The sequence below is a fragment of the Gopherus flavomarginatus genome, chromosome 2 (genome assembly GCF_025201925.1).
Source record: "Gopherus flavomarginatus isolate rGopFla2 chromosome 2, rGopFla2.mat.asm, whole genome shotgun sequence".
NCBI lineage: Eukaryota > Metazoa > Chordata > Testudines > Testudinidae > Gopherus > Gopherus flavomarginatus.
Genome location: NC_066618.1, coordinates 8821195 through 8838229, shown reverse-complemented (window position 1 = coordinate 8838229; position 17035 = coordinate 8821195). Strand labels below are relative to the sequence as shown.

Below are 17035 nucleotides of genomic sequence, written 5' to 3'. Positions count from 1 at the left end.
CTGAGACTCGGCATGGGGAGGCCAGTCAGCTCCAGGCTGCAAAGAAGGGTCCCGGGGGTTCCTACCTGCTCCCGGGGCTGTTCCCAGCCACTCTGGGTCCCACTCTCTGCCTCCACCCTGCGTAGGTGTGCATGAGTTTACATGGTACAGAGCCCCCACAAAGGGCCTCATAGAGAAGCCAGTCTATGTTTATTTAAGGGAGTCATAGCTAATGTAACATAAACCTTCTCTGACCCATTCAGCACGTAAGTTATATTCCTCCCACTAACTGACATGAACCTTGCACCCCATTTCCTGTCACCTCTGAATCTGTCCCTCTAGGATTTTGAGCTGATGTAACTGATACGCTAAGAGGGAGGGACCAAGGGGCAGAGCAGGAAAGCAAGACCAGAATGTAAGACTCCATGAGTCAGATTCAGAGATGATGTATAAATTAGAATTTGTGTACACAGAAATCCTTGCCTCAGGAAAAATTAATCTGAATTAACTTTTAAAGAGGATTAGTTAAATTGCATTAAATCCCTGTCTGGACACTCTTATTCAGCATTAAAGTGGCCTTAATTCAATTAAGAATAAGAATCTAAATTAAATTAAGGCAACTTTATTACTGAATAAGAGCATCTACACAAGGGCTTTATGCAGCTGAACTAATCTACTTTACAGTCAGATCTTTAGATACATTTTCCTGGTTGTCCCCGTATATAGCACGGTGTTAATCTAAGGGATTGCAATTTACATGCTGAGGGCATCAAAAGGAAGTGTAAAATACACCAGTTTCGATTCACTTCTCTATGTCAAGCAATTAGTCAAATTCTACATCTTTGTCAGTTCCGTTTTCTTTACAATTGCAGAATAGTATCAAAAACAAAGTAGGTGCAATTCCATTTGTGGCCAATCAAGCTCATATATACCCTCCAAAAATAGCATAGTGTTGTATAGAATCATAGAAGGGTTGGAAAAGACCTCAGGAGGTCATCTAGTCCACCCTCTGCTCAAAGCATGACCAACCCGAACTAAATCACCCCAGCCAGGGCTTTGTCAAGCCAGTCCTTAAAAACCTTTAAGGATGGAGATTCCATCACCTCCCTAGGCAACCCATTCCAGTGCTTCATCACCCTCCTAGTGAAATAGTGTTTCCTAATATCCAACCTAGACCTTCCCCACTGCAACTTGAGACCATTGCTCCTTGCTCTGTCATCTGCCACCACTAATAACAACCTAGCTCCATCCTCTTTGGAACCCCCCTTCAGGTAGTTGAAGGCTGCTATCAAATCCCCCCTCACTCTTCTCTTCTGCAGACTAAATAAGCCCAGTTCCCTCAGCCTCTCCTTGTAAGTCATGTGCTCCAGCCCCCTAATCATTTTCGTTGCCCTCCGCTGGATTCTCTCCAATTTGTCCACATCCTTTCTGTAGTGGGAGGCCCCAAACTGGACGCAATACTCCAGATGTGGCCTCACCAGTGTCGAATAGAGGGGAATAATCACTTCCCTCGATCTGCTGGCAATGCTGCTATTGATGCAGCCCAAGATGTCGTTAGCCTTCTTGGCAACAAGGGCACCCTGTTGACTCATATCCAGCTTCTCATCCACTGTAATCCCCACGTCGTTTTCTGCAGAACTGCTGCTTAGGGAGTTGGTCCCCAGCCTGTAACAGTCCATGGGATTCTTCCGTCCTAAGTGCAGGACTCTGCACTTGTTCTTGTTGAACTTCATTAGATTTCTTTTAGCCCAATTGTCCAATTTGTCTAGGTCACTCAGGACCCTATCCCTACCCTCCAGCATATCTACTTCTCCCCCCAGCTCAGTGTCATCCAGGAACTTGCTGAGGGTGCAATCCATCCCATCATCCAGATCATTAATAAAGATGTTGAACAAAACCGGCCCCAGGACCGACCTCTGGAGCACTCCACTTGATACCAGCTGCCATCTAGACATGGAGCCATTGGTCACTATCCATTGAGCCCGACATTCTAGCCAACTGTCTATCCACCTTATAGTCCATTCATCCAATCCATACTTCTTTAACTTGCTGTCAAGAATACTGTGGGAGACCATATCAAAAGCTTTGCTAAAGTCAAGATATATGACGTCCACTGCTTTCCCCATATCCACAGTGCCAGCTATCTCATCATAGAAGGCAGTCATGTTGTTCAGGCATTTATATAATGATATGTGCTTTTATTTATGTATTTATTAATGTATGTATGTTGGGCATGTATGTGATATGTGCTTGTATTTGTGTTATCCAACCACGAGGTGTCTGCATGTGCCATATAGAGTTCCAGGCAAAATGTGATCTTTGGTAAATAAGAGGGGCAAGGCTGGATTGCAGAGTGGAAGCTGTTTTCATTAATAAATTTGAGACAGGCTGTAATTCTGTATACATCATGACAAAAAGAAACAGTATTTTTTCAATTCATCTCATACAAGTACTCTAGTGCAATCTCTTTATCGTGAAAGTACAATTTACAAATGTAGATTTTTTTTTTTGTTACGTAACTGCACTCAGAAACAAAACAATGCAAAACTTTAGAGCCGACAAGTCCAGTCGGTCCGACTTCTCGTTCAGCCAGTCGCTAACACAAACAAGTTTGTTTTTATGTATGGGAGATAATGCTGCCCACTTCTTATTTACAGTGTCACCAGAAAGTGAGAAAAGGTGTTCACATGGGACTTTTGTAGCCGGCATTACAAGGTATTTATGTGCTAGATATGCTAATCATTCATATGCCCCTTCATGCTTCAGCCACCATTCCATCTGGCATGTAAATATCTTGTGGCGACGGCTACAACAGTGCCATGAGAACACCGGTTCTCACTTTCAGGTGCAAATGTAAACAAACCTGTTTTTCTGTATGTAATTCAACATTTGTAATTCAACTTTCATGATAAAGAGATTGCACTACAGTACTTGTATAAGGTGAATTGAAAAATATTATTTCTTTTGTTTTTTTACAATGCAAATATTTGTAAGAAAAAATAAATATAAAGTGAGCACTGTACACTTTGTATTCTGTGTTATAACTGAAATCAATATATTTGAAAATGTAGAAAACATCCAAAAATATTTAAATAAATGGTATTCTATTATTTTTTAACAATGTGATTAATCATGATTAATTTTGCAATTAACTGTGATTAATTTTTTAAATCACTTGACAGCTCTACTCCAACACTTGCCTATTTGGTCCACCTGTCCCCTCCTGTCTGACATCTAGATTGTAAGCTCATTGGGGCTCTTCGTTTTTATTTGATTTTACAACACCGAGCACAATGGGACCCTGAGCCTTGATTGGAGTTCCTAGGCATTATTGTAATACAGGTCATACTTTATATTAAGTTTCCATTCATAAATGATTAATAAATTATCACTAGAAGTTATCAGAACGTTACAGACATGAGTAGCATTTGATACAAGGATTATTAGCACATCAGTAAAAGGTGTTCTAAATGGTTAAACGTTACGGTTATAAACAACCAATTGGCCTATCAAAGCAGCAAAGAGTCCTGTGGCACCTTATAGACTAACAGACGTATTGGAGCATGAGCTTTCGTGGGTGAATACCACATGGGTGGCACTACAACTTCCATGAAGCATGCATCCGACGAAGTGGATATTCACCCACGAAAGCTCATACTCCAATACGTCTGTTAGTCTATAAGGTGCCACAGGACTCTTTGTTGCCTTTAGAGATCCAGACTAACATGGCTACCCCTCTGACAATTGGCCTATCAGACTCTATAACAACTGATTAACCATTTTCAAAACATCTATTAATATTTTATTCACTCTTTACAAGCAGAAACAATAAATAAAATAATAACGTAATAGTGATCATGATGATGGCAAACTTGGCAAACAATTATTTTCATTATTATAAGTTAGATATGATCATGGCTGAGAATGCCTAGTCTTGTGAGGACAACCAGGGTGCCTGGCAGTTCCATGTCCTACCCACAAACTGGTAGGTGCAGTGCAGTTCAGGTGCAGTGCAGGGTGGCAAATTTCCCCACTGTTTCAGTGAAGAAAAGCCATCAATTCATGAGTTTGGATTCTGTAAAAAATTAGAGCTGGTCTGGAATTTTCCATCAGTTTTTTTTTCCCCAGTGGAACATATGGTTTCTTTTGTAACATCTAAATTTTCCACAGGAAAATGTTGGTTTTGCTGACATTTTGCAATTTCCCATTAGGAAAATCTAAACTATTCATGTCAAGTTGACCAGAATCGAAACAGTTAAGTTTTTTCAACAAAATCAAAACTTTTAGTTTTGGCTCTGTTTGACATTAATCTTCCTCCATCTGAGCCACTGCAGTGCCTCATGGGAGTTGAAGTTTATTGCTTCATTCTTCCATTCTCCTCTATGAGCTGTGGTCTCCATCTGAACTACGTCTCCCATGATGCACTGAGGGCTTCCTTCTGTCTGAGTGGCAATGACTGCAGTGTATCATGAGAGATGTAGTCCAGTTGAGTGGCTCAGCCCATACAGGAGAATGGGGGCACAAGGTATCTGCACTACAACTTCCATGAAGGACCGCAGCAGCTCAGGTGGATGCAATTGTGAAAGTAGAATGAATTATATAGTAAGAATAGAAAGGATTAAAGAAATGTTGTCTGTACCTTTAAGCAAAGTTGTTGGAATGCTGCAACCAGGTGTCAGGAATACAGACATTAACATAGAACAATTGCACCGTTTAAGGGGAATTGGTGAAGCATTAGCCTTAGATCTATAACAGTTAGTAAGGAAATAGGATATGCATGCTGTGCCCCAGGTGAATTTTACTGTTTTGATTTCTTTGTCCCTTTGTCTAAATTCCCGTTCTTTTATCTGTATAAATAAGACTGTTTGGGCCTTGCATGGCCACTCACATATTCTGAATGTTATTGGCGGAGCACTGCGCTAATAAACAGAGTGGTCTGACAAATTGTGAGTCTTGATTCTAACTTTGACACAATGTAATGTCCAACTGAATCAAAAGGACACGTTTTGAAAGTTCCAATTAAAACATTTTTTAGAACTTTTCATTCCACAAAAAAATTCATTGTTTCTATTTTTCATCTCAATTGGGGGTAAAACAAATGTCACAATATCAGAATTTCCTGCAGAATGAACATTCTGATTTTTCATCAGCTTTAGTACAAAATTCTTAGAAAAATGACTGCTGTGTTCTTATAGATTCTGGGCTGCTTACAAACACATGATCTACCCCCACTAACTCTGACTGCACTGAAAGGTTTTTCAAAGTAGTTATTAGGGTGCTATATAAATTACTTTTTAAATATTTACCTCTCTGCTCTTTTAAATTGTTTATCATTTGCTTGCCTTTTAATAGCCAAAGCAAAGATATCCTTTATAGACATTATTGAATTCAACAATAAATCCCCCAAAGAAAGAAATACTTGTAAAATAAGAGGTTGAAAAAAAAATCTGCCACCTAGTAAAATACTCGATAAAGACATCTTTCTACACATGAATAATCAATAGTACACATCTGAGACATTGACGGCCCCATAAATATGCCCGTAGCAGTGTACGTAGACATGTTGCAGGGTCATGTTGGCTAAAAGGTGGACACTTGGAGAACATTATTGCTGCTTCTCCCTTATCAAAATAAGGCCTGCTTGTTCAATGAAGATGTGCTGCCCAAATGCCAGGCTATGGCACACAGACGATTATATAAATAATAGACTAAAGATTTGCTTCTTCGTTATATCTTTTGGGGATTTGTTTTTTGGAGGGACTCATGGTGGCACAAGGAGTCACTATCCAAAACTTAATTATAACCCTCACACACACACATTTTCCATTCATTCCATCATAGATCAGAAAGCCTGAAGAGAGTAACTGGAAGAAAGACACAAACCATAAACATTTCCACTTTAGCTCTCTGACTCATTTGCGTTGCTTGACAATGAACACTGATAACTAATATTTTCCGCTGGGGCTATGATCAGGGATTTGGCAGTTGCATACTCTCCATGTCACAGGGACTAATGCTAGAGTTTCCAGAAGGAACCGATAAGACTGACACCATTCTCAAACCCTTTTCAATAATGCTATTTCTAGATGTTTTCCAGCATATCTAAGTCTTTCCCCATTCACCAGAGAATGCATCATGGAATCATAAAACCATAGGGTTAGAAGGGACCACAAGGGTCATCTAGTCTAACCCTTTTACACGCTGTAGATTTTATTTCCTTTATTATCTCTGATAATAAATCATAACACAACCTATAAATGTTTTCTTTTTTTTTTTAAATCTACTGGATCACATTCTTTCCTTCAATCCAAAATAACGTAAGATGAGGTATATGGGCAATGGATACAGGGCCTGATCCAAAACCCATTGAAGTCACTCGGTGTCTTTCCACTGAATTCAATGGGCTTTGTATCAGCCCCTAGAGGGCAGTGTTTGTTACCCCTAGCTCTGTACCCACATTTTGATCATCCTCAGATAGAAATGGTCAACAGTAATCCACACAGCTGCTAACATCCTCGAAGAGGGGCACCAGTGGGTGTCAAGTCTATTAGCAGGTTAGTGTGGCAGGGCAGCTGTATGTAACAATGTGCAATATTTCCAGCTTGTGATGCTCCATCCCTTAGCTTCTGTTTAAATGCCCAACAGATTCCAAATATGTGGCCAGTTATATGACAGATAAATGTGCAATGATGATTGAATAATGGGGAGAAACCCACTCTCTCTATATATAAGAATTGTTCTTTGGGGAGGGGCTGTTGGTCAAAATTTTGATTTTTTGAAAATTTTCCAACTGACTCCAAATAATAAGGCCAAGAACCTTCAATATGATCTGCTTGGCAGAACCTGTTTGGCTCATATTGCAGGAATGAGGCCTAAGGGATCAAGTCAAGTCCTAAACACTAAACAGTTAAAATATACAGACAGCAAAAGTGCAAAACTACTTGGATGTATTGGCTCCCCATTCTCCTCCCCACCCCCTTGCCCCCACAACACAGACACAAGACATGGACAGAAAAATGGGCTGAACTGCCTAACCGGTTTCTTTTCTTCCTTTTTTTTTTAAGTTAAAATTATCCTATTTTTGGCTTGCTTCAAAAACGCGAGGGATTTGCATTTCTGGTATATTTCAGTGTAAAAAAAATGCGAGCAGATTTCATCAACATTTCACAACAGAAAAATTAAAAAAGGGGAGGATAAAATTTGCAAAATTGCATAAAAATAACTATCCATTTGCTAAGGGAAAAGTGTAGGATCTCTGTCTGTGTGGCCTGGAACTTCTGGTTTAGGAGAATTTGCAATAAAATCAGAAGGGCATATTTCCTTCTAGGTTTATAAAGAGAGTTTGATATTTTGAGGCCTGTCTCCTGCTTTCCTCCTCAAGGGGAACTCACTCAATTGCATTCATTTTTCAGTGAATTGAGTGCTGGTAAGAGTGCTCAGTTTGATATCCCTGGAGACAGCAGTCACCTGTTTAGCCCACATAACGGGTACAGCATGGGCAGGAACAGGGCTAGCTGCCCCAACGTCACACCTCTGACTGGGAGAGACTGGTTCTAGGGGTGAAAGAGCAAAATGGGCCTCTAGGCCCATTCAGGCTTTGGCCCCTCCGCTGAATCTGCTTGCAAAGGACCCAGTGATGCGGCCCTATCATTTGTGAGGACGCCTGTCGACCCAGAATGCGACAGAGGCTGGCCATCGGACAGCTATTGGATTGAAGCAAGCTTCCATGACTGTATGTTCCAGTGTCCGAAACAGGTGAGCAGACTGGCTTCCAGCCAAGCCCTTGCAGGAGGAGGCATTTCCCAGTGAACCCTCTGTGGAAGACAAGGTGAGCCGTGCACTGGGCATGTGAACGGCAGGCTGCTATTGTGTGGGCTGGAATTTGGCCTTTAGCTTAATTTTCCAGTGGAAGTCATCCCTGTATTCAGGGGCTTTGGTATTATGCCTGGCCTTGTGGGATGGATACCCAAGGCAGGGGTTTCCTTGCACGCCCAAATTGAGCCCCTGCACAATGGCCAGGTCCTGAGTCCCATCCTGTGAGGTGCTGGTCACCTCCTGGGAGAGGCCAAGCGCCCTCACTGAAATCAACAGGATCCGAGGACGTTCTGGACATCACTTAGCGCCTCATAGGACTGAGCATCCGGGGTCTCCTCCCATCACAGTGAAAGGGAGGTTTGCCATGGAGCTCCATGGGAGCAGGAGTGGGCCCCATATGGAGCAGCAGCAATGGACTCTGGAGATGAGTCCCTTGGATTTTCCCTGACCAGAAAGACAGTGGCTGTGACCCCAGGCCATAAGCTAGGGGCGGGGGATGGCGCTAAAACCTGGGAAAAACTGGAGGCTGAAAAAAGTAAATTGAGGCTATTAAAGGACACTGGGTAGAGAACACAAAAACCTTATTCAGTCTTCATTCAAGCAAATGTATTGTATTGTTAATTCTTGTGATTTTATTGTGTGCCTTGCTCTATTTGCTGCTTTCCTGAAAGCCCCAGCTCCTGCAATCATGTGATTATATTAGACCCTCTGCTTACATTTTTTTTAAAAAGTATGTTTCCAATCTTCATGGCTGCAAAGAAAAACTTGAAAACATGAACCATAAAGACTTAAAAAAACCAAAACAACCCACCCCAACCCACAGCGGGTAAATAAAAAGAACCCAAGTTATTATTTTTTAAAAATCTCGTTATTTTTGGAGCCTTACTCATGATTTTTGAATACTTAGGGTTAGCAATGCTGCATACAGTATCTTTTCAAATGCCGATTTGCAAAATGCACTTGTATTAGAATCCTGTACAGTATTAAAGATAATAGAGAATGTGCTGAAAAACTGTCACGTAACTTAATACAGAAATCTGTTCTATTGTTCCAGGTCATTTTTCCAGCTAGAAACCTTTTTCCATGAAATTATTATGTTTGCATTAAAAAAATTCAAAGTAAAATTCTCATATGTAAATTCATTTTTCACAGATACATTTTAGAGTGCAAATAGGATACTCTGAAATTTTGCATAATGAGAGAACTGTTTAAAAATTCAAAACTGAGTAAGAAAATTTCCTTTATGGAGGAGTTTATTTAGTATTTGTCACACTCTTCTACCAGAATCTCATTCCATTTCCACTGGAGTCAATGGAAAGACTGTCAAGCAGGGTTTGCTGGCCTTTGAAGGGAGTTCCCAGGTCCATCTCTGCCCTGTTCCAGGCTTCTGTCCAGAACAAAGGCATTCTGGGGATGGTAGTTCCAGGGGCACGTGGGACTTGTAGGGCCTACAGCAAAGCATGCTGGGAAAAGGGCAGGAATAGAAGGTAATGGTGAGAGATGGCTCCATTGAGAAGAGAGACCTAGGAGGGAGCCAGAGCTTTAGGGAGTCCAGGATAGACTGAGAGGACTTGGATGGAAGGAATTCCCTCTGTAGCCATTTGGAAACAGTTGTGTTTCAGACTTGAATAAACCAAAAGGAGTAAAAACTAGAGACATTACAAGTTCTCCTGTCACTGAACCACCTCCCCCCTTGTTCACATCCCCACTGATGACAAAGAGTAGGAACAGGGCCCAGTGGATAAGTAAACATAACCGCTCACCTCTGACAGTCACCAGCACGGAGCTGTAGGTCTGTCCCACCAGGTTGGAGGCTGTGCAGGTGTAAAGCCCATTATCGACCTGCTTGCAGAAAAGGATCTTCAGCACGAAGTTCTCCTGTTCATCCTCGTACACAATGTGCCGGCGCCCCTCTGTAATTACCTTGCCATCCTTCTTCCACACGATCTCCGGCTTGGGCTCTCCTGTCACATAACAACTCAGCTTGGCATGCTTCCCCTCCGTCACGTTGAAGGTACGCGTCAACACCCCGAAGGTGGCATTGCGGGCTGATTTGGCGGTGAGGCTAGCAGCCCTCTCGTAATCCAGAGAAAGCCTGAGACCAATACCAGACAGTCCCTCTGTAGTGGAGTACAGTGGGGTAGCCATGGAATCAGCGGCTGTGACCATGGATGTGTCCATCTTCCTGATTTCCTCGCGCCTCTTTTGCAAATGAGACAGCAAGGAGGCAGTCTTGCCATAGCCTGTGTCTAGATGGCTGCTGCTTGGACTGTAAGAACCATGTGTGTCCACCACCAGGGTGGCGGTAGCACTGGCAGAGCCAACGGGGTTCTCCGCCCGACACATGTATATCCCACTGTCCCCCAACTGAGCGCACTGGATCTTGAGAGCATTTGACTCTCCGAGGGACTCAATCTGGAAGCGGTTGGAGTCAGACCATTCCCTTATGTGCCTTCCATCTTTCTCCCAGTTCACAGAGAGAGGTGGGCTGCCCTGAACTTTACATTTGAACGTAACATCGTCTCCCAGGGTCACTCTGATGGAGGAGGGTTTCTGGATGAAGTAAGGGGCCGATTCTGTCACCGTCGTCTCCTCCCCAACTTTGATACTGACAGCAGTGAAAGCTTCCCCAATGGTGTTCTTAGCCCTGCAGATATACTGACCACTGTCCTCTAAGCTCAGGTCATAAATTGTTAGCCGGTACAGATCACCATCTTCCACCATTTTAAACCTTCCCCCTGACTGGATCGGAAGCTTATCCTTTTCCCAGCTCACCAGTGGGATGGGGTTTCCCACAATCTGGCAGCTCAGGGTGACATCCTTCCCCACGGACACCATGAAGGCCTTAGGCCGAGTCAGGAACCTTGGGGCTCCACTGAAGGAACTGTAATCCATCTTGGTTTCCTAGGAAAACAGAAGGACCAAGAGAAAGCTGATATACATGTGTTTGCACACAGTGTCTGCTTTGTCTGTATATATTGATACCAACATACTTATCACATACAGCAACAAGATGACCAATAGCTATCAGTCCACTGCATTTCCACCACTGATTTTGCGTCATCAGTCAGCATATTTTAGGGACATTACAGGTCTTTTATGGACAATTCAATTTGGGCTCAACAGTATTAATCACTTATGTAAAAAGGACAAGTGATTCCCTCTACCACAGGAACTAGTATGTGAAATTCAGGGGCCTGTGTTGTGTAGGAGGTCAGACTAGATGATTGTAATGGCCCTTCTGGCCTTAGAATCTATGCACTAGCAAAACAAAGCATCACTAATGGGTTATAATTTATGGACTGTTTTTTTACCAAGGACCATCAGATACCCATGAAATATTTATGGACTGGTGGGAATGTGACATTAAGAATACTTCTTCGCGCACTCTCTTCTCTTCACACCCACCTTTGCATCGCTCAACTTGTTCTCCTTCTATCCTTTCATCAACATTTCCCCTTCATCTCTTTTTATCCTCTTCATTCCCACCTTGCTCTGCTTTTCTCTTTATCCATTCTATGTCCCTCTCCCTCCCCTTCCACATGTTTTGTCCTCTGTGGGCAGCAGAGAACATCTCGTTCATGGACTAGCATGGGCCTGAGAAGGACATTCCACCCAGCAGAGGACAGTGTTTAGGAGGACAGACAGACAAGCCTAGTGTATTATTGGTATTATCCTCTTTATTCCCCAACTGCTATTTAAGACAACCATTTAACTCTGGCTAATATCTCACTGAGGACAGCTAGTGAGTGGCAGCCATTTGCACCTCCTGTAGAAAATGCAGAATAATGGCTTGAGCATTTCCAAAGGTGACTGCAAGTTTGAATCCAAATGGGTGTCAGGCTCCTCCAAAAAAGTTTGGCTGAAAGCTCTCGGAAAGATTTCTCATTTGTTGCCTGCCTACTTTGTGCTGCCTTAAATGCTTGCTGCGCAATAGCTCCCAGCAGTTCAAAGACAGATCAGCAAAGAGAAAATAACTGAAGTACTGCTTGGAACTGAAGGTCAGGACAATTCTGACATTGCCTTGTCTTGAGAAAGTTAAAAGCAATTAGCGGTGCTAATCATTAATGTAGTGTTCACATATACACCTCTGCAGGACTGAAGAGGAACGTTACAGATATTAACCCATTTGAACTTCCCAAAGGATTCCGCACAGCACAACGTGTCCCCTTGGGAGTCTCCACACATTTCTTTACTAACCCTGACATGGATTCCTGGCTGGTTGTTTTTCTGCTGCTGGGTGGAATCTCTTTTTCCTAAGTGAGAACAAGTGAAGGAGCTTCCTTCATGGATTTGGCTAGCAAATACAGGGAGGGCTACAGAGCTATCTAATGGCTGACAAGAGCAAAACTCCACTGGGAACATGATTAGCACTCAGTATAAAGAACAAGCTTGCCAGCTATTGGATTCTTGGGAAGACCCCCTGAAATGATTTGAAGCACTTAATCGCTGTCAGTCCCAATTCAGTATGCTACTGTATCTACTCGGTCCTATCATGCCAAAGAACCCTTCCCTGTTGGGGATTCTAATACCCATTGAGCTATCTTTGAGGCCTCTAATTAGTGATAATTGCCAATCTTTTTATGTCCTTGATTTTTTTTACCTTCAGCTTCCCACACAAAGCAGTTCAATGACTGGCATGGTGGACTGCTGTTCGTCTCAATAACTCCGAAAGGAAACATTAGGCAGTCAGTGGGACAGAAATATCCTCTATAATCCTGCAGCAGTTTGGCTTCCCCGCCTGCCATCAACCCACCCACCAAATCACCCAATGACAAATGCGCTCAGGATTCCCCCACACACACACATTGGAAATCAGTAGAACCAAGCCTAAAAATCTGCTTTAGTCTCGAGAGAAAGATTCATCATTTCTACAGCTGCTTTCTTCCCCTTCTCTCCTCTGACTCATATTTCAATGTTGACATCAGTTCCAAACTCAGCAAAACTTTCTGAGCAAGGAATCAGGACTCCTGGATTCTATTCCCAGCTCTGCCACTGGCCTGCTGCGTGACCTTGAACAAGTCACTTTGGCGCTGTGTGCCTCAGTTTCCCCTTCCACCCTTTGTCTGCCTTAGCTATTAAGACTGTAAACTCATCACTCTCACAATGTGTTTGCACAGCATCTAGCATCACTATAGTACAAATAATGCTTACAAATAAAAATGTATCATCAGTATCTGTTTCCCCAGTTGGAGATCAAAACACCAGCCTCCCAAATGCAATTAAATGTTGGTAAAGTGCTAGGAAATCATTGGATATATGTAAATTCACAATTGCAGCAATTGTATTAATGTATTTACTATGATTATTTTTGAATGGGGAAATAATAAAGCTATCCGTGAAAATTTGGGAAGGCCTTAGAAGCCCACCTGGACCAAATAATTAATGTCATCTTCCTTTCATACACATTATTCATTAATAAAACATTATTTTCTCTTCCTTCCTGCAATGTGTCACTTTTCAAGCTCATTGGAAACTTAACATTTGACAGAAAATGGCTTTTTGACAAAACAGAATTTATTGTGAGGAAAAAAAATTCCTTTTTTGCTGAAAATGTTCAGGCTTTCATTAAAAAAAAATCCAAATTCCCCAAACCAATTTTTTTTCCAGTTTTTGGCCACCAAAAACAGAAGGTTTTCCGTTTTAAACCCAAACACTTCCATGTTTGCTCTCTCAGTGTCAAAGAAGGAAATAAATATATAAAAATTTTAAAATAAAATTTAAAAAGTACCTTCAGTTTTCATTTTTTCAACAAAAAATGTTGAAGAAAATTTTCTATGAAAATGAAAACATTTTTACAGAAAATTTTCAAGGGGAAAAAATGCATTTCCTCACCACCACTGCTTTCTGCTAGACCAGTGGTTCCCAAACTGGGGTTCGTGAACCCCTGGGGGTTCCCTAAATGTTATAGGGAGTTCTTGAGGAAAAATTCCCTAATGGCAGCCAGAGCTGTCTATAGGGACCCTGGGCAGCATGGGGCCAACAGCCCGGAGCCCCTGGACTTCCAAGAGCTAAGCAGATCAAAGCAAGCATAATCTATCACACTAAGGAGATTTAAACTTCAAGACTCCTTATAAGAAATAGAAAAGGAGGTGAATATTTTTTGTTGTTTTTAAAATTAAATAGGCAGCTAGTACTGTTTTTAAAATTATTATGAAGAACAAGTTTAGCTTTGTTGTAATGTGTGCTGTGCATTGTTTGCCTGGACTACTCAAGACCTGAATGCTTGTGTAGGAGGAATTATTTGAGTTGGCTTCTTAAATACCTTCATGCTGTTTCTCATCTGATACTCCTTGATGAAACACAGGCGCCTTGATACAAGCTACGAAAGTGAGACCTGGGAAGAGTGTTGCCATTTTCATAAGGTAATAAAAATACTATGTAATAATAAATAGTGTATAATAAGCATGTCATATTTTTTTTATATTTCCATGATCACTGCTTTTATCATTTATACTCAGGTAAAGGAGAAAATCTCTGGAAATATTCATTTTTAGGAGGTGGTTCGCAAGGCTTGACATTTTAGTGAAAGGGGTTCACACGTTGTTAAAGTTCGGGAACCCTTGTGCTAGACAGAATGTTGGACCAGTTCCTGTGTGCATGACAGCCCCCTCGTGGCTGCAGTCTGAAGAGAAGTGAACCCTAAAGCTACTACCACAGACTTCATAGGCTTTATACTGACTTTAGAAACCCACTTACACTTCCCTCCTGAGATAGGGAGAAATGCAGCGTCAAGAAACATTGCTTGTCTAAAGTAAACATACAGGACCATGTCCCACATTGGCTCGTAGGTTTCTGCAAGTATCTTTAGCGCACCCTGTGGCTACTATGAAATTCAACTCCTTCACCACATTATTTTTTAATCTTTAAAATACATTTATCATAAATACTTGTATAACTACAAGTAGGGAAATTACAGCAGTAGTTAAAAGATGTACATATGCACTCTGGGGGCAATCCAGAGCTCACTGAAGACAATAGCAATCGGGGAGGTCTCAGACGATTGGAAAAAGGCTAATGTAGTGCCCATCTTTAAAAAAAAAGGAAGAAGGAGAATCTGGGGAACTACGGACCACTCAGTCTCACCTCAGTCCCTGGAAAAATCGTGGAGCATGTCCTCAAGGAATCCATTTTGAAGCACTTGGAGGAGAGGAATGTGATCAGGAATAGTCAACATGGATTCACGACGGGCAAGTCATGCCTGAGCAACTTGATTGCCTTCTATGATGAAACAACTGGCGCTGTGGATATGGGGAAAGCAGTGGATGTGATATATCTTGACTTTATTCTTGCCAGTAAGTTAAAAAAGTATGGATTGGATGAATGGACTATAAGGTGGATAGAAAGCTGGCTAGATCGTTGGGCTCAATGGGTAATGATCAACAGCTTGATGTCTAGTTGGCAACTGGTATCAAGTGGAGTGTTCTGGGGCCGGTTTTGTTCAACATCTTTATTAATGATCTGGATGATGGGATGGATTGCACCCTCAGCAAGTTCGTGGATGACACTGAGCTGGGGGGAGAGGTAGATATGCTGGAGGGTAGGGATAGGATCCAGAGGGACCTAGACAAATTGGACATTTGGGCTAAAAGAAATCTAATGAAGTTCAACAGGAACAAGTGCAGAGTCCTGCACTTAGGACAGAAGAATCCCATGGACTGTTACAGGCTGGGGACCAACTACCTAAGCAGCAGTTCTCCAGAAAACGATGTGGGGATTACAGTGGATGAGAAGCTGGATATGAGTCAACAGGGTGCCCTTGTTGCCAAGAAGGCTAACGACATCTTGGGCTGCATCAATAGCAGCATTGCCAGCAGATCGAGGGAAGTGATTATTCCCCTCTATTCAACACTGGTGAGGCCACATCTGGAGTATTGCGTCCAGTTTGGGGCCTCCCACTACAGAAAGGATGTGGTCAGATTGGAGAGAATCCAGCGGAGGGCAACAAAAATGATTAGGGGGCTGGAGCAGGAACTGGGCTTATTTAGTCTGCAGAAGAGAAGAGTGAGGGGGGATTTGATAGCAGCCTTCAACTACCTGAAGGGGGGGGTTCCAAAGAGAATGGAGCTCAGCTGATCTCAATGGTAGCAGGCAGATGACAGAACAAGGAGCAATGGTCTCAAGTTGCAGTGGGGGAGGTTTAGGTTGGATATTAGGAAACACTTTTTCACTAGGAGGGTGGTGAAGCACTGGAATGGGTTGCCTAGGGAGGTGGTGGAATCTCCATCCTTAGAGGTTTTTAAGGCCCGGTTTGACAAAGCCCTGGCTGGGATGATTTAGTTGGGGTTGGTCCTGCCTTGAGCAGGGGTTGGACTAAATGACCTCCTGAGGTCTCCTCCAACCCTAATCTTCTATGATTCTATGATCCATCATTCTGAACTGTCCTTTCTCTATCACCACTATCAGGGCAGGATTCACACATTCAAGTCTACAGACTGTCTTTATTATTTCAGATAAGTTTCTGTAGTGCCTGTCACTGTGGCAGGAAGGAAGGACTGAGCAATCAGGAGATTTGAGTTCCATTCCCTGTTCAGCCACAGACTTCCCGTGTGACGTTGGATGAGTCACCTAATCTCTCTGGGCCTCAGTTCCTCATCTGTACAATGGGCATAATAGCAATTCCCTGCCTCCCAGGGGTGTTGAAAGGATAAAATCCAATTGTGATTGTGCAGCACTCAGTAGTGAGGGGCTATAACAGGGTTGGCAACTACCCAAGCACGACCTTGTGGCCAGGAGTGTGTCTGTGGTGTCCTGCTAATAATTTCTCCCTCGAAGAGCTCCTAACACAGACTCCACACACTTTTCTGAGGTCAAAATACCCCTTTCTGGAGTGTGAGTTTATTCACAGCCAATAACTCCAAGTCCTGAATTAACATTTTGCTTCCTGCTCCCTGACATCCTTGCCTGGAAAGCTTTCACTCTTTCCCTTGCTTGCCCAGGATCTCTCCTGACTTAGTAGGCTACTCCCAGCCCTTCCCAGCTGGAATCTTAGTCTCAAATCCCAGGACACGACTGGAGCCTGCTTATTCCTAGCAGTCTTTGTTTATAGAATCATAGAATCTCAGGGTTGGAAGGGACCCCAGGAGGTCATCTAGTCCCACCCCCTGCTCAAAGCAGGACCAATCCCCAGAGAGATTCTTCTTGAACATCTTCCCCCATTGCAGCCACCTGCTGTCCTTTGCAAGGATTTGTCTGAGGCTACGTCTACACTACAGGATAAATTCGAATTAGCTTAAACCGA

The 17035-nt window shown here is 42.6% G+C and overlaps 2 protein-coding genes across 51 annotated transcripts in view; one reads left to right on the top strand and one right to left on the bottom strand.

The window, feature by feature from the left end:
- The window catches only part of LOC127045875 (5-beta-cholestane-3-alpha,7-alpha-diol 12-alpha-hydroxylase), a 331656-nt gene that overhangs the window by 295258 nt on the left and 19363 nt on the right, over nucleotides 1-17035 (top strand). The gene's annotated exons all lie outside the window — the stretch shown is intronic.
- OBSCN (obscurin, cytoskeletal calmodulin and titin-interacting RhoGEF) overlaps nucleotides 1-17035 on the bottom strand; it is a 301886-nt gene that overhangs the window by 276090 nt on the left and 8761 nt on the right. For all 50 annotated transcript variants that reach the window (XM_050942340.1, XM_050942350.1, XM_050942329.1 and 47 more), the window contains exon 2: nucleotides 9558-10698. In XM_050942340.1, the coding sequence (XP_050798297.1) occupies nucleotides 9558-10689 (1132 nt within the window). In that variant the 5' untranslated portion in view covers nucleotides 10690-10698. The remainder of the gene's footprint in view (nucleotides 1-9557; nucleotides 10699-17035) is intronic.